Source organism: Dendropsophus ebraccatus, chromosome 3 (genome assembly GCF_027789765.1).
Source record: "Dendropsophus ebraccatus isolate aDenEbr1 chromosome 3, aDenEbr1.pat, whole genome shotgun sequence".
In the NCBI taxonomy this organism is placed as follows: Eukaryota; Metazoa; Chordata; class Amphibia; order Anura; family Hylidae; genus Dendropsophus; species Dendropsophus ebraccatus.
Window position 1 is genome coordinate 44,658,757 of NC_091456.1, and position 22,483 is coordinate 44,681,239.

The 22,483-nt window shown below is 41.7% G+C and overlaps 1 protein-coding gene across 1 annotated transcript; it reads right to left on the reverse strand.

Moving 5' to 3' along the window:
- Positions 1 to 2,003: 2,003 nt before the first annotated feature.
- Positions 2,004 to 20,811, reverse strand: NRL (neural retina leucine zipper). The gene is made up of 3 exons (XM_069964199.1): positions 20,625 to 20,811; positions 12,783 to 13,214; positions 2,004 to 3,162 (listed from the first exon to the last, which is right to left on the reverse strand). Exons 2-3 carry the CDS (start codon positions 13,212 to 13,214, stop codon positions 2,785 to 2,787), a joined length of 810 nt encoding a protein of 269 aa, XP_069820300.1. The 5' UTR covers positions 20,625 to 20,811; the 3' UTR covers positions 2,004 to 2,784.
- Between the last annotated feature and the right edge of the window lie 1,672 nt (positions 20,812 to 22,483).

The window sequence follows — 22,483 nt, forward strand, 5'->3', positions numbered from 1 at the left end:
GCTGAGAAACTTGTGTCATTGGACAAAGGGAAGCTGGCCTAACAGGGCTTAGACCCGCCTCCCTCTTGACAATGTCATTGTCCTAGGGTCAACAGTCATTAGGTAAGAATGAGATAACTTCACTTCCTGGTGGGGGTTGAGGGGGAGAAAAGATAGGGAATGGGGGCAGATAGGTGATTGAAGCATATTACAAAGTTATATAACTTTGTAATGTGTTTCAGTTACTGGGGAAAAGTTTTTCGCTGGAGTACCCCTGTAAGATGCTAAACATTGCAATTTAAAAATATTTTTTTAATTAGATGTGCTGCTTTGGAATCCGCTTTTGCTTTTGGATTGCAAACTTAAAATTAAAGCATCTCTGTACCCACAATCTGCCCCCCTAACCGCTTGTACCGTATGATAGCTGCTTTTAACCCAAGATCTGTCCTGGGGTCCGTTTGACGGGTAATGTAGTTATTATCCTAAAAAAAAAAACTTTTAAACTTGCAGCCGTGTGTCAAATTGGTGTGGCCTAGTGTTTCTGTGCTCTAGGCCTGCGACGCCCTTCCGTCTCTCCTCCCCGCCCTTCTCATCATTACGAATGCCCCAGGCAGGATTTCTCCTAATCACCACTTGTCTGACACACTGCACATGTGCCTTAACAATCCACCACATATGCAGTGTTCAGGCAGGTAATGAATAGGAGAAATCCTACTCAGGGGCCTTTCTAATGGTGAAGAGGGTGGGGAGGAGGGACGGATGGGCGTCGCAGGCATATGGCACAGACACTCTAGGCCACACCAATTTGACACAGGGCTGCAGGTTTAAAAGTTTTTTTTTAGGACAATAACTGCATCACCTGTGGAAAGAATCCCCAGGACAGATCTTGGATTAAAAGCAGCTATCCAAAGGTACAAGCGGTTTGGGGGGGGGGGGGGTAGATTGTGGGCACAGAGTCGCTTTAAGCTTGGTGAAATGTGCGCCTTATATATGTGTATTCACTTTGCAGGTGAAATGTGAAAGTTAAGGCTGTGTTCCCACTTCAGGAACATGATCATGCAGGAAAGGAAAAGGAAAAATTGCCAAACTGTGCAGTGTATCTGATGAAGAGAGCTTAGGCTCTGGAAACGCGTTATATTTGTGCTATATGAAATAAACGCTTCTTATTGCTTTCACCTAAAAACTTTGGTCCCATGACTTTGTGAAGACAGCGCTGGTGTTTCCAAGGAGTTTGGCAATTTTTCCTTTTTCCTTTCCTGCAATTTTACACAGGCCCCCACTCAGGGAGCATCCCAGCGTGCTACTCCATACTAGCTTGCAGTCTTCAGCACCAGGACCATTCGGACTCTACAACGGTACCCCATTTCAGGGGTGATATGCATTAAGCCCAAGTGGCAACAAGGTGAGCCTCCTACTTACCTCACCTTCCCTCTTCCTTACTGTACGGTATCACACGAGGCGCCGCCTCTTGCCTGTTTTCTTTATCCTCTACTATTTAGGAACATGATCATGATCTTTATTAGCTGCCATCTATATAACAAGATGGCCGCCTTTGCCCGATATGTTCCCAAAGTGGATACATAGTCTAAGGCCCCGTTCACACTACGAAATTGGCGCCAAATCCTGACTTCAATCTCTAAGTGGGGAGGCGTAGAGAGCTGAGGCTCGCGAGCCCTCCGTTCAAACTCATTGAAGGCAGGATTCTGTAGTGTGAACAGGGCCTAAGGCTATGTTCACGCATTGTCAAAATGACAGTGGTTTTAATTGGACAGCCTCATTTATAATGGCAAATAAAAGCCTTATTGGTTAATATAAAATAACGGCCGTTATTTGCCAATAAATTACATTGTTAAATCATCATATTAACCATGTGTGAACATAGCCTAATACTTAATGCATTTTTTTTATTGAAAAATATGTTGCTCTGCCTTTCCCGTCCAATCAGCTATCACCATATTCACAACATTCAAAGATATTTAAATAAAATGGAAACAACAGCACAATAAACTGGTAACAAGAGGTACTGCTGTAAAAACTCTGTATGTTTTATTTCTCTATTTTTAAATATATATTTTTTCCTTTATATTTTTGTTTTCCGAATACAAAATAATAATAATATGGGAAGAAAAAAAAAACAATTCTTAAAACTGTTCACAACACACAGCCAGATCTGCCTAGTAACACGCTAGCTTTGCCCCTTATGTGCAGGGAGAGGAGACGCAAAGTGTTGCATTTTATTGAAACTCACAATCACACACTTAAAAATGCAATAATTTAATGTTTCCCTCAAATAAAACCAGAAACTTCTTCCGCTCCCTTGCATAGGGGTGAATGCTATAGAAAATGGATAGAAGAGAGCCCCTGAACAGGACAGGCTCAGCCAGTCCATCATCACTCAAATTCACATAGGTGCTAGATAGCTGAAGGTGGCGGTCTCATGAGAAGGAGATTTTTTAACTTTTTTTTTTCATTGAAAAGTGCAGACTTCAATGGGTGAGCCTATCAGTGGTCGTATAATCAATGACAAGCTCTCCGTCAATGGGAAGCACTACCTGGGGGGGCAGACTATAGATGCCAATGGCGGGTGCCGCGTGTATGAGCTCTGAGACTAAATAAATATGATAAACTCAAGATAAATTGGGTTTTTATACTCAGAGAAATGAAGAAACGGCAGTGAAAGGCTCTAGTGCTTTTGCGTTGCACTTTAGGGGCATTTTTTAATAAGTATCTTTTGTAAAGGGTCAGGACAGTCTCCTGCATGACTTAACACCTTTTCAAGTTGGATTCAGTCTTTTCACTTGAGTTTCACAGGAAGAGCTCAGCTCCAGGCCCTGTGTCTCCCCCTGCGCCTAGCACATCCGCCCCAGCCCCCCCTCCTGTTGCATTCAGCAGTTTCTCATATCGTGCTCGCCAGCCATCCCTCTCTCTCGTCACGCGAGCCACTTCTTGCTGCAGTTGTTGGAGTTGACGAGAGAGCTGACACTTCTCTGTCTCCAGGACGTGACGTTGCTGCACCCGCTTATACCGGCAGGACTGGGCATAACCTCGGTTCTTCAACGTGCGCCTGCGTTGCTTAAGCCGCAAAGCCTCTTCTTTACTGAAACCCCGGAGCTGGCGATTCAACTCCCGGACAGACATTCCTACCAATTGCTCATCAGAAAAACGTTCAGACAGGGGAGACATCTGTGGGATAAAAACACAACATTAGAATAGTGCCGAATAATGCCTGTTTATACCTGAAAGTATATTATGTAATTCACTTTAAAAAAGCTTGAAAATGCCATTTGTAAAAAAAACAAACAGATATTTCTCATGTTTCATTTCTGAAACCAGGACAACAGTAAAGCTGCCTAATGACATATGATAAATGTTGAGGGCAGGGCCGGTATTAGTACTGGGCTTCCCCAGGCAAGTGCCAGGGCCCACAGAACCTCCAGGGACCCAGAGAGAGAGAGGGGCCAAGTACTGTAATGTTCAGCCCACTGACTGAACATTATAAGACAGGGAAAGAGCAGGACCTGCACAGAGAGAGAGGTTTAAGGACCTGATCACATGACCTGCAAGTCCTCAACCTTACAGTGTGGACATCAGCTGGACAGAGAGGAAGAGGGATCTATAAGTGCTGTGTGTATGTGTTTGTGTATTAGTGTCTGTGTGTCACTCAATCAGTAATATGTGTGTCACTCAGTCAGTACTGAGTGTGTCAGTCATGTACATGTCAGTAAATGGCCTATTCCACGGAACGATTATGGGCCGTATTCGGCCGTTACGGCCAATAATCGTCCCGTGGAATTGACAGCAACAATCATCCCATATCATTCATGTCGGCTGATTGTTGCGTTGTTTGTCTTTCAAACATGTTGAAAGACAAACGACTGATACAGCAACGATCTGCTGCTGTCTCTTCATGGAATAGGAGCGTCGGCAGCAGACGCTGCTGTATTCTATGGGCTGCCCAGACAATCAGCGATCCCCCGGGCAGCCCCCCCACAGCTCCCTGCGGCCCCCCCCCCCCAGACTCACCCGCTCGCTACTGCCGCGCGGAATAGCAGCAGTAGCGAGCGGCTAATAGCGCTCATTTGCTTCTGTCAGTCGGCCCGTGGAATAGGGCCTTAAGTGTCTGTGTCAGTAATGTGTCTGTATCAGTAATGTGTGTGTGTCAGTAATGCGTGTGTCACACTAATGATAAACAATCGCAAATGAGATTGTTTATCGTTATCCTGAAATCGTTCACCATATTATGCAGAACGATAGTCGTTAGTTACGATCGTTGCTATGATCATTTATTCCCTCTGATCCCAGCAAAACAATGAACAATGTGCAATTACACTGAACGATTAGTGAAAAAATGCAGAACGTGAGCGAACGAATGTGGAATTACAGCGAACAATCAGCGAGCGATTAACGATTATTTTAGGTTCAGATCTCGATCAACGACATACGAATGATTTTTCGATCATTGCCTGCAATTACACAGAACGATTATCATTTAAATTTGAACAATATAACGACTTTTCGCTCGATAATCGTCCTGTGTAATAGGACCCTAAGTGTCTGTGTCTGTGTCAGTAATGTGTGTCAGTGTCTGTGTCAGTAATGTGTGTGTCAGTAATCTGTCTGTGTCAGTAATGTGTGTGTCAGTGTCTGTGTCAGTAATGTGTGTGTCAGTGTCTGTGTCAGTAATGTGTGTGTCAGTGTCTGTGTCAGTAATGTGTGTGTCAGTGTCTGTGTCAGTAATGTGTCTGTGTCAGTAATGTGTGTCAGTAAGTATTCATGTCAGTAATGTGTGTTTGTGTATATTAGTGGTGTCTTAAGTGATTGTGCATAGTGTGTGAATGATGATAGTGGATAGATAGATGAGGGGCCCGCTGAGACTCTGTCGCCAAGGGCCCGCAAAATCCTGGAGCTGGCCCTGATTGAGGGATACTATTGAGTTAGGTGGAATCCACTGACAATCTGTTATATATGGGACTTCCCAACTATCCTTCTGGGAAAACAGGTGAGGTGTGTCCAGTTTTACCACATACAGTCCAGTAAACATGCCCCATTCCACTGAGCAGAGCATACACATATGTGAGAGATGGCAGGTCAGCAGAACAAGTGTTCAGCTGATGACTACACTAAGTTAATGGCCATGACTGTTCCTCACACATTACTATTTTAAACCAGTATTTGTAAGCCATTATTACTGATTGAAAATCTGTTCCTATCTTGGTGGCAAGCATTTCTTTCCTGGCTTTGGATAGAGGAATATCAATTAGACGCCCAGTGCCCTAGACCTGCTCATTAGCATATTAAGACAAACCCATTATCTCAGTAACAGTGAGATGGATATGGAAAAGAAGGAGTCCATTGGATTTAGAGCAGTGGTGCCAATCAGGCAGGGGTAAAGTCTGAGTGTCAACATTGCTAAAAGGATAAAGTCGTTATATATTGTTTTACTTTTTATTCACTGTAGAAGTGCTGCCTTGCATCTTGTTATTTGGCTATACTAGAGGACCTTGGGTTGGGCCCTGGAAGGTGTACATCATTGGTTTGAGATACATTATCCTGTGCCCCTTCATTCTCTTCTTCTGTGTTTTCTTATAATGTGACATCAATAAATTTTGCCTGGAAACTTTAAAGTTGTTCCAGAGCTTTAATGTCTTGTGATGTGATCTAATAATCGTCCAATTATATTTTGGAGCCATGTCCGTCTTTTGTTAAACAGTGTATTATAGATTGAGAACAATTTTTCAAGCCAGATCAGATCAATTTATTCTAAGATACAAAAGATGCCATCAGGGTGGTCTGGCAGCATCTCGCTCCTCGAGACGAGAGTGCATGTCTTTGTGGAGATTGGGAGTGACAGCTATTGGGCAAAGAAATGACAGCTATAAAGAAACGCTGGTTACCTAATGTATTTAACATTACTGTTTTCTGGGAAAGTGTTGGCCTAGGTCAAGGGCTGTAACTACCGCCGAAGCAGCCATAGAGGCTGCTATGGGTCTTCCACATCAGGGAACCTGTTGACCCACTCCTGCAATACATTGGGTCCCATCAGCCATCATCATTTGAAGCACCTGGTGGTCGAGCAGACCTCCTTGGTCCTACAAATGTCCCTTTAAGTCCCCCTGACGAGCACTTGCGGTTAAATGCTAAAGGTTATGACTATACTTGACGGGTTTGTGGTCAGTTGGGGAATCAAAAGTTTGCTATGGGGCCCAGCCATTTCTAGTTAAGGCCCTGATCTAGGTGAAGGCACAAGATATAAATCTGAACAGGTTAAGGGCATAGTCATGGTCATGTACTATATGTGCAGTGAGATAGTGGAGAGATCACTCAATGGATAAAGGCAATCTATTGTACAAGACTAATTGAGCTTAACTACCTAATAATGTAAAGATCAATGGTCATCAGTCTCTCTGTATACATAGTTGGAAATCTGCTCTCATGAAGCTATTTTCAGGTGAATCTTAATCAAATTTTCTTCTAGTTGTCAAGTAATTGTTCATTAACAGTTTCCTGGTTGGTCAACATTTAGATGTGATCAGTGTGACTATAGGCTAAATGCAATGGTCTCAAATAGAGGTCCAAAATCTACCCTAAACAACACAACAAATCAGTAGTTGGATGCTACCTTCTGTCTTCTAAGGGATATTCTGGTGTTAGAAAATTGTAAAGTGACGGTCACAAAACTTCAATTTCCATAAGAAGGTGAATACTTTATTTCATATAAAAAAAAATAAGAGCTCATGTTGTTAGAACAACCAACAGGCTTTGCACACATGCATTCTTAAAGGGGTATTCCAGTCAAACATAACTTTTGATATGTTGTTGCCCATGGTGAGACTAACAATTCCTTCCATACTTGTTATTATCTATTTAGTCTCCTTTTCCCATTTCTGAGCTGCTGCTTTCTGCTGAAGACACAAAAATCTGTGTATAAGCTTTTCTGTCTGTCTCCCCCTTCCACCTTCCTTCTGAGACAGCTGATGTAAACAAGTCCCTGACTGGCTCTATCTGCAACATTGTAGTTTTTTTTGTCATGCTGGGAGGATTAATCGCAGTGATTTGTTAGCAACTTGACTTCAGATTAACCCTCCCAAAATTACAAAGAAGCTGCAATGTTGCAGATAAAGCCTGCCAGGGACTTGTTAACATCAGTCTCAGAAGGGAGGGGATGGGAGAGTGAAAAGCTTACACACAGATTTTTGTGTCTTCAGCAGAAAGCAGCAGCTGAGAACTGGGGGAAGGAGACTGAATAGATAATAACAAGTAGGGAATGAATTGTTAGTCTCACCATTGGCAGCAACATATGAAAAGTTATGTTTGAGTGCAATACCCTTAATCATGGTGTAATGAGCACATACAAACACATGTTAAAAAACAAGTAGCCCCCAGTCATAAGAAAGTTCAACAAAAAGGTAATGTATCACATTACGGGGCTCATGTAACATCTCATGGAGGTGATCTGACTACCATTTTGTTTGCATTTGATTAGAAATTTGTATTAGAACAAAACTTTTACCCCAAGATATATAACTTACTAATATAGTATTATAATTAATAGTACAGGCTTCAGCGTTCTTTTGCGTTATTCACCCCTGATGGGAAGCGGTGCAGTTCTTTAATTTCTGGCTTTATATGGTCTTAAGTTTCAATCACTATCTCCCTGTCATATACATATATATTTTCATTGGGATGTTTCGGCTGAATAAGGTGGATTTACAGCATGCTGCCTTTTGATGATTGATGCTACAGAAAGAGGAGCAGACAGGCAGGAGCAGGGCTTTGATAAACAGCTGAGGGAAAGCAATGTATTCTGAGATTTGTAGTACTGAGCAACTCAGAAAATACTACCAGGAGGTACAGAGCGAGGATGCCAAAAACTGATACAGAACTGGGCCAAACAAGTAAGCAATGCTGCATGCTTTTACTTGATATTAGACTACCCCTTTAACTCTTTAAGGTTGCTATGGTTTAATGCAAAATATGCATCAGGTGCAGGGCCGTCTTAACAGCATTATGGGCCCCTGGACAGAGGTGCGAATTGGGCCCCCCACGGCCGCCGCCATCAAACCCTCCTCCATCTTTGCAACCCCGCCCCTAGCCAGTACATTTACTTCTGACCCCCCCTACACACACACTACCCTGCCCAATGGGTAAGACGGCCCTGATCAGGTGGTCTTTTCCACAGGCTTATCAGGGCCTTGCTGAGAAATACTGCTTGTTAAGATAATTTGCCTAATGTTCAAGAATGTTCTTCAATCAATGGAAAATCCATCTTTCATATGCCAGGATTAGATAGAGATTTTTTTTCATTTTGCCCTTTTAGGGTGCACACTACAGAATCGCGGCGGATCACCTGCCAGAGTTTCCGCAGCTGGCCCCCTCTTGCGGACGCTGGTAGATGTTTGCATCTTTGCTGGTCCCAAAGACTTCATTCTGTGGTTTGCCAGATTCCGCCGTTTGCCCAAAGAATGAACCCACTTATTCTTCTGGTGGACGGAGGTATATGGCAAAACATAGAATAAAACCTATGGGACCAGCGGAGATGTGCTCATCCGCCAGAGTCCGCGTGCAGGTGCGAGCTGCGGAATCCGCGACGGGTGATCTATCGGGATTCCGTAGTGTGCACATACCCTCAGGCTAAGTTCACACTATGTAAAAACAACAGGGAGATTTATCAAACATGGTGTAAAGTGAAACTGGCTCAGTTGCCCCTAGCAACCAATGAGATTCCACCTTTCATTTTCCAAAGAGTCTGTGAGGAATGAAAGGTGGAATCTGATTGGTTGCTAGGGGCAACTGAGCCAATTTCACTTTACACCAGTGTGATAAATCTCCCCCCACATTTCATAACAATAATAATTTCTCAAATAACGGCCATTGTTTGCACAGTAACGGCCGCTGTTATGAAATATGGCTGTTGTTTTTACATAGTGTGAATCTAGCCTTATACTGCTTATTAAAGAAATTGGCTTATCAGAGGATTGTCAATAACTTCAATGCCATTTCTAATTTTTTCTATGTGTGTCTCTGAGTTTAGACCTGATGATAAGGATGTATTCTGTATTTTGCAATCACATTGATGGAGGATTTTTATTGCATTGGATGAACCACAGCACCAAATGATGTGTGATTATACTGATCTCCCATCACTGATTTTCTTTACTTTATTAGTAATAAATTCATTATAGGGCCTTAGTTTTAAAGGGGTAGTGCGGCGTTTAACTTTGACGCGGCAGAGGGGGGGGGGCGGCATGAGGGACGTCTGGAGCAGTTCGGGCGGCCTCCCGAAGATGTCATCATTGTGACAAGATGGCGGCTGGGGTCGACAGCAAAAGCGTAAGTATAATGCACCAACACTTCCGGGGTGGGGTGGGGGGACACGGGGAAGGGGGCTATTCACTTAAATAACACACATTACAAAGTTGTATAATACTATTTAATTCCACAAAGAGCAGAGCTGTTTTGAACTAATAATTCATAAAGGTTGTAACTTTAATAAAGCTTTTTTATCTGTAACAAATCACATTAATTGAACATTAATTTGCTGATACAGTATGGGGGGGAATTTATCAATGGAGTAGTCCTGAGTTTTTTTGTCAAAAAGTCGCACTATTTTTGGTTCTTAATTCGTCTTCTAGGTGAAAAATTGGGCTAGTCTTATAGGCAATTTTTATTTATTATGCTTTTGTGCAAATTTTGTGCAAATTTTTATTTATTTATTTCTAAATTGTGGCCCAGATTTACTAGTATGTGTGTGTGATCAAAATCTGGCTCAAAATTCTAGCACACTTTATGCAAACTAATAGCTGAGAATTCTAGCGCATTTGAAGACTGTATACTCCAAGTTTACACATAGAAGGGTTTAGTACATCTGGGCCTTTTTTGTTTTTCTAATCTTGTATAATCCCCTGAAAAGTTAAAATTGTGTAAATATAGATAGTGTGTACTGTACATATTGCTTTTTAATGAAACCTTAATTCAGCAGAAAAAAAAATTATTAGAAAATGTACTTTTATTTAAACATTATACATATCATCCATGTATGGAGTCAACGTTAATGTGTTATATGAAAGAATACAGAAAAAAAGATCTTGCAAGATCACAGACATTGTGATACACTGTAAGGCACAGTTTGGCTATGTTCACACATAATATTTCCATCAGTCTGTTGGTTTGTTTTTGTGTTTTTAATCCACTTCTGGTTTTGGTTGAAAAAAGACTGACGGAAATACTATGTGTGAACATAGCCACTATGTGATCTAATTTAAAAGAAAAATTATTTTGGAATGTTGGATAAAGGGTAGAACAATTACAAATACAATTACAATAACAATAATTATCTGGATTATATATTTAGGTCTAATAGCACAAAACAGGTCAGGATGTTTAACCAACAGGCTCCCCATTTGCCTTGGGAAGAGGGATTAAAGAGACCCTGTCAGGCTGGTTATGCCATCCTTGCTGTGGGCAGTATAATAGAGCAGGGATGGGGAACCTTCGGCCCTCCAGCTGTTGCAAAACCACAGCTTTAGCCTTGGATGTCCAGGCATGATGGGAATTGTAGTTTTGCAACAGCTGGAGGACCGAAGGTTCCCAGCCCGCCTCCAGTGGTTCAGCCGGGAATCGGACTGCGGTTCAAAAAAAGGACTATGGCACCGGCTTCCCCATGCCGGCGCCATTCTATTCATGTGCAATACTTAAAGCGAATATACCTGATGTGGTTTTAAGTGAGAATGGCAAATAACTGAAAGGTAAAAGCTTCATATCCATTTCCATTTTAAAACACAGGCACTGTCAGTTGTTTTTTTAATCATTGCTCGTCATTTTAAGAATACCCCCAGATATAGGTATAGTGAAGGATAGCAATATATTCTTGAATGCGGTAACATGTTATATTATCAGAGTTATGGCTACTTAATAATATTAGAGTTATGGCTACCTAATAATATTACAGTTATGGCTACCTAATAATATTAGAGTTATGGCTACCTAATAATATTAGAACTGCTATTTCTAATGTCCCAGTGCCCCCAGCTTATGGCCTATATTACTATGAATTGTGGGTTCTTTCATAACAATTTTCTCTCCCTCATTGTTTCCTCCTGATAACTGAACGTCTTCACCTTTATCTCCTGTCAGTCTCTTACTATTAGCTGATTAAGTGATCAGTGACATGTCCGGCTTTATGGCTATAACTGTTCTGACAAATCCTGTCACACACAGTAACAACACAGGGCGTCACACACACATATGTCCTCACATGCTGCATAATCACTCAGGTGTGACAAACTAGCACACCTTTGTAGTCACTCCATCTATCCTGTAATATTACACTCCATGCACTTACTTTTTTTTTAATACGGGTGACTAAGCCAAATGGAGCATCATGTAATGTAACAAATAAGGATGTTTAAAGCATACTATATTAAAAACCTGTTTTGTTACCTTAATCTTTTAAATCAGACTTTCTCAACTCTGGTCCTTTAAAGGAACCTGCCACCGGGGACGCGGGCACGGAGCCCGCCCGACCCCCCGGTGCAGCCCCCGGATACTTACCCTTTCCGGCGAGTGTCGCTACTGGAGCCGGTCATGGGACGAAGATATCAGCGCCCGAAGTCGTGCGTGCGCTGTATGCAAATTACCTGAGATGAGTCAGATGCCCATAGAAAATGAATGGAGCTGTCATTCTCTATGGGCATTGGACTCATCTCTGCAGCACGCACCCCTTCGGGCGCTGATATCTTCGTCCTGGGACCGGCTCCAGGAGCGGGACTCGCCAGAAAGGGTAAGTTTCCAGGGACTGCACCAGGGGGTTGGGTGGGCTCTGTGCCCACGTCCGCGGTGACAGGTTCCCTTTAAGACCCACCAACAGGTCATGTTTTTAGGATTTCCTTAGTATTTAACAGATGATGTGTGTGTTCTCACAGTTATTCTGTGTATGGGATATCCTCCAAATATGATCTGTTGGTGGGCCATGAGGATGGGAGTTGAGTAACACTGCTTTAAATGGTGATTTTAATACCTTTAATGCTGCTAGGGAGAACAGCTATATTGCATTCTCTTCATTTTAGGGGACAGGACCAAAGGGTTTGTGTGCCAGCAGTCCTCCCACAGATGCTTCTTTCCTTTACTTCTCTGGCCATTTATAGGACAACACTTACTCCTGACTCATGACTGAATATGCTGACACTGTACGGGGAATTATTTAAAGTACACTACTACAGATGGAATGTGTGGGGAGAAGGTTTTTTTGATGCACTGGAGCAGAAAGGAAAGAAACAGCAACAGTACAGTAAGGAAGGGGTTACTCTAAGCAGTGAACTACTACTACTGCTGCTGATGATGATGATGATGATAAACATGCCGACTAAAGGGTGGGGAAAGAAGTGATTACATTCAGGAGGCAGCACTGTGCACACACTGTAATGGGAACACTGGTATTTACACTTAGTAGAGCCACCCAGGGCTTTATGTCTTTCATCTACCATGTGGACTATCTTCAGAAGGCAGACAGGCTCACGAATTGCAGGGTACTACCTAAACCCTGCCCCTATTAGCTGTGATCTATCTTTGGCTCTCTGCTACTAGAGATAGACTTCCACTAACAGGCAGTGGACAGCAGATTGCATGGTAGTGACACACTTAGTGAAAAACACTTAGGGCTTGTTTCTCAGGTTTGGGTTTTTTCTTAGTAAATTGATTTACAAATATGATAGGACTCACCTTAGCAAATAAAGGGAAATTGTTTGAAACAGTGACCATATAACATGTCAAAAAGTAAAACAAGTTAACCTTAAAGGTCAGCTCACCTGGTGCTGCTGTGCATTCATATCATCTGGACTCAGCAAATAACCAGTAGGATGAGTGTTGTGGGGATGCTGCCCCCCAGTCCTGTATCCCCCCTCCATCCCTTGTAGAGATGGTGCTCCGCCACCCATCAACACCTCCACAGCATCCTCTGGCGTTAGTGGTAGTCCTTCCCCACCCATCTGCTGCTGCAGTGCGGCCATCCAATAAAGTTCTTCTAGGCTAGGACGAGGTTGTCCTGCTGGCTCAGGGGGGTCGCTGAATGTTGGCGATGGTGGTACACTGCTGCATGGAGTAGAGCCCAGAGATGGAGGTGGGGCTAAACGGTTGGTCCGTGGTTCAGGAGGCTCTCTCTTTACCTCAAACTTCATTAGGTCAAAGTCATTGAGGTATTCAAGAGCTAGTGGGGTGCTGGGAAGATCTGAGAGCGCCATCTGTCAAAAGAGCAAACCGAGAAACATTGGATTAAATATTTGTTGCTTTTGCACAAATATTATATAAAGACACATTTTATCTGTTCTACGTAGAAACTAGGTAACCAAAAGAGGGTAAGAATTAGGGATGATCGCACATCGGGAATTTTCCGGTTCGTTCGAACTCAAACCATCAGCTTTTCACTCAAATTGAATGGAAAGCCAATGGTTCGAGTTCGAACGAACCTGAAAATTCCCGATGTTCGTTCATCTCTAGTAAGAATAGGTTTGTACGCTGTATAGTGGCACAGATTTTGTTGCATTTTTTTTTCTTTTACCCAAAATCAGTGGTGAATCTGGCCTGGCAAAGTTTAAATGTGAAGACATCCACGATTAGGAGCCTAAGGCTTTGCTGAGACAGAGAAGATATTTGCTCAAAACTGTTATAGCGTCGGCTCCAGGAAGCGAGTAGAGGGTAGAAGAACATAAGGACCGTGAAGAGGTATGGATACAGTAATATTTTTTTACACAATTGTCAGCCATGCATCGCTATTACACATAGTGATGCACAGTCAGTGGCTGAAATTTTTGGGTCAGGACCAAAAGACCCGATCAGCCAATGATTGTTGTCATTGGCTGATCGTTGTCTCTATTACACAAAGCAATAAGGGATTGCCAAGTTTTTTTTACTAAACAAAGTCCGGCGGATAAAATCCCCAGCAACAAACAGGTTTAAACAGTCATTTGCAATAATCTCATTGACATTTCCATTAGAACCATCATCCCTGAAGCAAGGGAGGAGTCTTTTTCGCTCCTGGTGGAAGATCATTGTTTCTTACTGACACCACTGAAGTGCGTCAGGCAATAATGCGTAATGTTAATATAGCTCCAGGGCCATTTATATTTATAGATTATGACTGATAATTTTCGTGAAGAAGAAGCAGGTCCAGCATCCCAAATGATGGGTCTTTCTAGGCTTCAGAATGACCCATTAATATGTAAGGGCCCATTCACAGTGAGTAAAAAAGGCAGAATTCCATGCAGAGCCCCCGCCACGGACTCCGCTCGGAATCCCACCTGCCTCAGTGTGTCAATGTGATGCCTCGCGTGCACCTCGGCTCTCTGCCGCTCTCCGCTGAAAGAATTGACGCTGCCCCAGTCACTGACTGGCTGAGCGGGAAATCGGGCTGTAACGCTATTGCTGGAAGAGATGAGTATGTTTCTAGCAGAAGCTGACAGCCGGTTGCTGTGAACGGCACCCAGAACCGCACAGTGGAGGCACAGGGAGGGGTGAGTTCACTTGTTTATTATTTTCTCTCATTCCCCTGCCACCCTAAAGATTTTAGTGTTCTTGGGACTTCCGCTTTAAGGGGTTTTCCACTTTAAATTCACTTGTCCCCATCCACAGGACAGGGGACACGTATAAGATTGTGTAGTTTGGCACGTGAGCTGCAGCTCCATTCATTCTCTATGGAGCCACTGGAGAGAGCGCAGTACACTCCTTCCGGTGGCTCCATAGAGAATGAATGAAGCTGTGGTCTCACATCGACCTGCGGCTTCATTCAAAACAATGGAGTCAGGGCACTGATCTAGAGATCCCCAGGGGGCATGGAGGTCAGATCCCCTGCGACCTCATACTTGTCATATATAGCAGTCTGGGAAAACCAATATCTTTATTCCTAATCCAAGTTAAGATGCAGACAATTCACACCCTGATGCAGCACACCACAGGCGTACACGATCTCATACTTGTGCCCTATCCTGTAGATAGGGGACAGGTAATGTTAATTTGGAAAACCCCTTTAGCTTCACATGTACCGTTTCACAGTGGATTTGATGGTGCGGATTCACAGCATCAAATCTGCACCATTAAAGCTGCTGAGGATCTGCTGCGGATCATGTACATGTGAATGCACCCTTAAAGGTAAAGCTTTCATATATCTGTCTGTGCTTTTAGAACATAAAAAACGCTTTTATGTATTGTACAAAGAGTTAACAAGGCTTTCTAGAGCTCACGAAATTCAGCAAACTGTAATATCTCCTTGCCCCCACCTCCCATACCTGAACCTGTTTGGAACTTAGCATCCAAGTGTGAATCAAGCAGGGAGGGAGAGAGAGGAAGCATTATAGCTCCCAACTTTTCAAAAGCGCAGAAAAGCTTCTTTGACACTTTGCACTGAAAAATAAAAACAGTTGTCTATATTCTGGAAGCACAGATGGATATATGAAAGGCACCATGTGTCTCCTTGACCTAACAGCTATCTCACAGTGTCAGCATTTTGGAGACAGGCCTTCTCATTTACTACTGCATCAAGGCTTCACTTCCTGATAACATGGTGATGTCACTTCCTGGATAAAATGGTGATGTCACCACCCGACTCCCAGAGCTGTGCGGGCTGTGGCTGCTGGAGAGGATGATGGCAGGGGGACACTGAGGGACACCGGGCACTGGAGAGACACTGAGCATCCCTCTGCCATCATCCTCTCCAGCCACCACAGCCTAATGGTACATTCGCTTTAAGATTGGCATACACCTTCAATAACTGATGGCCATCAGTTATCTCACCCAACTGCCTCCCGTCCTTCCCATATACAGGAACATTTGGCATGGCCATACATTCGTGTGTTCTCTATGGGGAGCGGTAAGCCGCAGCCAGACAGCTCTGACTGCAGATTATCTGTCCCAGAACTAAGGGGTCAGGCAGTGATTTTCCTTTTTGAAATGTAAATGAGTAGGTTTACCCCTCAACCATAATGATGCTTATTAATGATTCTGGTCCATACCTTGTAAAAGGAAGGTGTCCTCTACACATCTTGTGTGTTTTTGGGATGTATTCGTGTTCGTGAATAATAAAGGATCATGATTTTATAAGCTGGAGTGCTACGAGATTTCTTACATTGGACTTATTTTCCTTTTTGCCTGACCTCTGTCTCCACGACATCATCATTGGGAGAGTGCCTACCGCTTATACAGGTGTCTAAATTCACCAAGAGCGATGAAAAGCTAAGGTGTATGGGGACCTTAATGATATCATTGCCTTAGAACAAAAGGTGTGGTCAAGTAGACAACTTTTTTTTTTACTTCGGCTAGATTTACATGTAACGTATCCGTAGCGGATTTCACGATGTAAGTGCGCAGTGAAATTCGCTGTGGATACCTCTCCTGTCATTTTCAATGTGAGTACACACTCACAGTGGGATTGTCCTCCTGCTGCGAGTATGTAAGTTCCGGCCCCATTAATCCCCCACCACCAGGAAGATACTTTACCTGCTCCACGATCTGCCACATCTGGGGCTCCTGGAGGGGCCGTGCACTGATTGGCTGCACGGGACCTATGGGGACCGGGAGCCTCAGATGCGGCTGGAGTGTGGAGCAGGTAAGTCTCTTCCTGGTGGTGGGGGATTAATGGGGCCGGAACTTACATACTCGCAGCAGGAGGACAATTTCTCTGCAGCAGCCACTACTGGAGAACTGTTGTATTACACTGTGACCATTCAAATGAATAGGCAGTCATATAAAACATGGTTGTGCCAGGTCTAACGCTTTTTGTATCAGTTCACTGTTATGGCACATAGAAGGGAAAGTGAGTAAACTCTATAACATTGATATTCCCTAATAAGTGGTAAGGGCAGGGATTGTCTGGTTTAGACAACCTTTTTAAAGTGAATCTAGTAGCAGGTTAAGCAGATCTAACCTGCTGGTAGATTTTAAATGGGTATCAGGGAGTGTGACCTTCACTGAATACTCATGATGGCGATCTGCAGTGAGTGGCAGCAGAGAAGAACATCACTGCAAAGGGCCATTATAAATATTCATATGGAGGCGTGCTGCAGGAGGGTGGAGCTACAAGGGCTACAAGACCACCCCTAGTGCACCAATCCACCTTATTTACATATTAAGAAAAATAAAGTTTTATAAGCATTGCAGCAACCGACCTTCAGAATAAAGATATGGCTGGACTCCCTGTCCCCTGCTCTATTAGAATCTAGCAACAGGTTAGATACCTCTAACCTGCTGTTAGATTCACTTTAAAAGAGAACAACATAGTTTTCCATGTTTGTAGCTACAATGTAGTAGGATCATTACTAACTAGAGATGAGCGAACCTCGAGCATGCTTGAGTCGATCCGAACCCGAACGATCGGCATTTGATTAGCGGTGGCTGCTGAAGTTGGATAAAGCCCTAAGGCTATGTGGAAAACATGGATTCATTGGCTGTATCCATGTTTTCCAGGCAACCTTAGGGCTTTATCCAAGTTCAGCAGCCTCCGCTAATCAAATACCGAAAGAACCCGGTTCGCTCATCTCTATTACTAACATAACTGGAGCATGCCATGTGATTTTGCTGGCTGTATATAGTGAGCAGACGTTTTACAACTTGGATTATTGTAATGGATTACGAATGAGTTCCTCCATTTTGATGTTCCATATCAGTTTTTGGAAAAAGTCTGCCCTTCACCCATTAACACGTTTATTGCCCCTGTACTAAGCTTATGTCTCTTCATGAACAATTGCATTATCCAAGCATCTGTTTGAGGCCTTAACATTCTCTCAAGAGTCTGAGGTTATCCAATGATCACTCCAGGATATATATCTCAAGACCTCACTTGTCCCATAACGTGCAGATAATTCCGTCTCTGAGCCGCGTCTTATCCCGGATTTAGTGTTCAGATTTGAGTGATACTGTCTGACAGTTCCCGCACTCATCTTGTACTGTGGCACAGAATATTGCTCATCCCTGAGATGGAGTTGAGAAAATGATGGTATAAATGTAAAGGGATAGAAAGGAAAGAAGATCAGGCATATTAGCTTGATAACTATATTACAAAGTACATGGATGTGGGCAAAAACACTGAAAAAATGATGATAATTCTGAGTGAATATAATGGTGATAGGCCTATATCCAATGGGAAGCTGGTCACACATGGTGGTCAATGGTCATACTAAGATGTGGTCATCACTTTAGATATAGCAGTGATTTTTCTTTTCTTTTTCATAACTGGAAATACTAAACATCTAATGTCCATTGGGATTGCCAAGAGTCATTGATATTTGAGGGAATCTTTTTGACAGCACTTGTATATCAGGCCAGCTATAAGCTGGGCTCACACACTATGAAATAATAAAAAAACAGCCTTAGGCTATGTTCACACAATGGCTTTTTTAGGCAAAATAACGGGCGTTGAAGCATGGTCCTAAATACTGTTCCTGATCATTAGTGATGGCCGTTATTGTAAAATAATAGTCCAATAAATCGTCCAATTTTGAACTAATAATGTATTCTATTAAAGTTAATGGAGAAGCAGATGTGAGTGTACACAGTGCATGATAATTTTGACATTGGAATTACATCTGTTTTATATACAATGTGTGCACTGATGGACGCTTTTCTGTAGGCTTTAATAGAACACAATATTAGATTAAAAAACAAGCCTCTTTTATACCTCTTTTATGGACTCCTTTTCATTTTATGCGTGAACCCAGCCTTAGGATTATATAAAGACCTATGTACAATAAGCAATTGGCAGTAAGTGATTCACCAACTAATGCTGCGTTTACATGGAACGATTATCGTGCGAATTGGCACGATAACGATCGCATTTGAGCGATAACCGTTGCATGTAAACAAGCGAACGATCAAGCGACGAGCGAAAAATCGTTCATTTTGATCTTACAACATGTTCTTAAATCATTGTTCGTAAAAAATTCGCACATCGTTCCGTGTGTGAGATAGGATTAAGAGATCGTAAAACGATCGCAATGCGATATATCGTTCCGTCTAAACGCTGATCGTTCTAGAAAACACATCGTTCTTTCAAAATCGTTAATCGTGCGATCAGGCGAATTAACGCTCCGTGTAAATGCAGCATAAGTAGAGCAATGGATTTCTGTGCCTGCAGTTTTATATCTAAATAGTAATATCATTCTACTTGATAAACAGGATTCTATTCGTTCATTACTGATGTTTGTTCATCGAGGCTCATGGACATTTCCATCTAAACTATATTCATTTAAAATGGCCATAAGAAGGTTACACATTCCAGTCACTTCTGTTAGGAAATAAGAAACATGGAATGGACAGGATAAGGAGTCAAAGAGTCGGATCAGATCTAAAGTCTGTTCTACTGCTGGGGGTGCTTTGATGGGAAGGTACAAAACATGAAAACATCTTGGTCTTGGGTATTAACAGGTTGGGTCTCCAGAAGTAACACTTTTACCTATTAGACATTTGTACCCCTAAATACCCCTTAAACGAAAGGCCCAACTGCTCTAGATAACTCACATGGTTGGCCATTTCAAATCATAGTCTTCTAGTGCAGGGGTTCACAACCCCATTCCTCAAGGCACCAACAAATCATGATTTCATTATTTCCTTAGTATTTTAACAATTTCTATTATTATGGCATTATCACAAGTGCTGGGGGAAGAGGAGAGATAGAAAGGGAAGGGGGAAAGAGGTCACCATATTCCCCAAAAAATCTATCTGACAAGTGGTTCAAGCTAAAAAAAAAGGTGAGAAAACAAAAAAGCTTAAGGTAGATGTAAAGAATGATACGTTACAAAGGTGAATAGAGAACAAGAGGAAAGAGAAGGAGAATATGGCAAAGTGACTAGGCCTGAGAGTGGGGGATTGGGAGGAGATGTGACCCCTAAAGGTTACAGATGTCATGTAGTTTAGCCCAGTAGAGGATAGACGCTAGTACAGAGATTAGGAGGGGGAGATATTAGTCAATAAATCTTACATTTTATAAGCAAAGAAAAGCAATGTTCATACAAATGAAAGATCAAACCCCCAAAATCACCACAGTCATCAGCACAAATGTCCCCTGTCCATCAATGTATAGGAGGGTGATCACTGATGTCCCACATCATCCAATAGTATTCTTTATGACTCTACTTTTCATACAACCTGTCCACAATATCATACAAGTGAAACACATCCAAAACTGGATATACAGCCGATATATATATATATATATATATATATATATATATATATATACAGATTTACATAACTGTTTAAGTATTGTCCATCATCTACGATACAGAGAATAAATAAGACAACCAGCAGCGGTTGATAATGATCCATCAGATCTTCACACCCTGATGAACAGACTATTTTTTTATTCCTGTAGTTTATACCAAGATTATTCACCGTCTTCAGGAATCAAACACGATGAGCTTTATTGATTATTGCGCTGTAGGCCGATAGTTACCTATTGAGATCTGTATACACAACTTCTTGATATACCTGAGTATACTTATCTCAGGGGTTAAGACTATTGTAAGTGCTTAAAGTATTATGTGAGCGATACAGTCAGACAGAACGCATTTGTACCACACTAAAGTGTGACAGAAAGTGAATGACACAGTGACAAAGTCCAGACATACAAGGTGTACAAGACAGGAGTTCACAGGAGTCTAACTTACTCTGAGTGGGCAACACTGTGGTCAGCTCCTCCTGTCCTCTCCCTTTTCACAGATCCCCATGCAAGTCCTGGGCAAAGCCTGCTCTGCCCCTGGGTGCCAATCTCCCTAGCCTTGTGTCTCCCAACTGCCCCTATCTGTTGCTTGAGTCCTGGGTGCAGGGGTTAAATAGCGGGCCCGTGAGCTCACACTTATCTCATTATGGACTCTCCAATAGCAAAAGCCGGGGATAGATAGGGAGGGAGAGGGCAGAGGGCACTGGAGAGGGAGGGGGTGCTGGAAAATTATTCACAGAGTGTTGGATCTGCCAGAGCCAGGGCTAAATCGCTCCAATAAGGTAGAAAGGGTGGAGGGGCAGAAAGTAGGAGGGGGGGGGGAGCTCTGAAAGTCTGGCACTGCCCTTACCTATGAAGTCTGAGAGTTCTGCCCAGCAACTAGATATACAGATAGACATAGAGAATGATAGATTTAGAGATAGAAAATACACAGATTAATAGATAATGGATTTAAAAAGGATGGATGGATGGATGAATAGATAGATAGATAGGAGACAGATAGATAGATAATAGATAGATAGGAGATAGATAGATAGATAGATAGATAGATAGATAGATAGATAGATAGATAGGAGATAGATAGATAGATAGATAGATAGATAGATAGATAGATAGGAGATAGGAGATAGATAGATAGATAGATAGATAGATAGGAGATAGATAGATAGATAGATAGATAGATAGATAGATAGATAGGAGATAGATAGATAGATAGATAGATAGATAGATAGGAGATAGATAGATAGATAGATAGGAGATAGATAGATAGATAGATAGATAGATAGATAGATAGGAGATAGATAGCTACATAGATAGATGATAGAACATAGATAGATAGATAGATAGATAGATAGATAGATAGATAAATAGATAGATGATAGAGCATACATAGATAGATAGATAGATAGATAGATAGATAGATAGATGATAGATAGGAGATAGATAATAGATAGATAGATAGCTACATAGATAGATGTTAGAACATAGATAGATAGATAGGAGATAGATAGATAGATAGATAGATAGATAGATAGATAGATAGATAGATGATAGATAGATAGATAGATAGATAGATATATAGGAGATAGATAGATAGATAGATAGATAGATGATAGATAATAGATAGATAGATAGATAGATAGATAGGAGATAGATAGATAGATAGATAGATAGATAGATAGATAGATAGATAGATAGATAGGAGATAGATAGATAGATAGACAGATAGATAGATAGATGATAGATAATAGATAGATAGATAGATAGATACATAGATAGATAGATAGATAGATAGATAGATAGATGATAGATAGGAGATAGATAATAGATAGATAGATAGCTACATAGATAGATGTTAGAACATAGATAGATAGATAGATAGATAGATAGATAGATAGATAGGAGATAGATAGATAGATAGATAGATAGATAGATAGATAGATAGATGATAGATAGATAGATATATAGGAGATAGATAATAGATAGATAGATAGATAGATAGATAGATAGATAGATAGGAGATAGATAGATAGATAGATAGATAGATAGATAGATAGGAGATAGATAGATAGATAGATAGATAGATAGATAGAAGATAGATAATAGATAGATAGATAGATAGATAGATAGATAGATAGATAGATAGAAGATAGATAGGAGATAGATAGATAGATAGATAGATAGATAGATAGGAGATAGATAGATAGATAGATAGATAGATAGGAGATAAATAGATAGATGATAGAGCATACATAGATAGATAGATAATAGATAGATAGATACATAGATAGATAGATAGATAGATAG

Excerpts from the sequence above, each read along its gene's own strand:
- NRL (XM_069964199.1), bottom strand. The coding sequence starts at position 13,214 with ATGGCGCTCTCAGATCTTCCCAGCACCCCACTAGCTCTTGAATACCTC. Across the intron at positions 3,163-12,782 it reads TGAATGCACAGCAGCACCAG|ATGTCTCCCCTGTCTGAACG; the intron begins GTGAGCTGACCT and ends TTTATCCCACAG.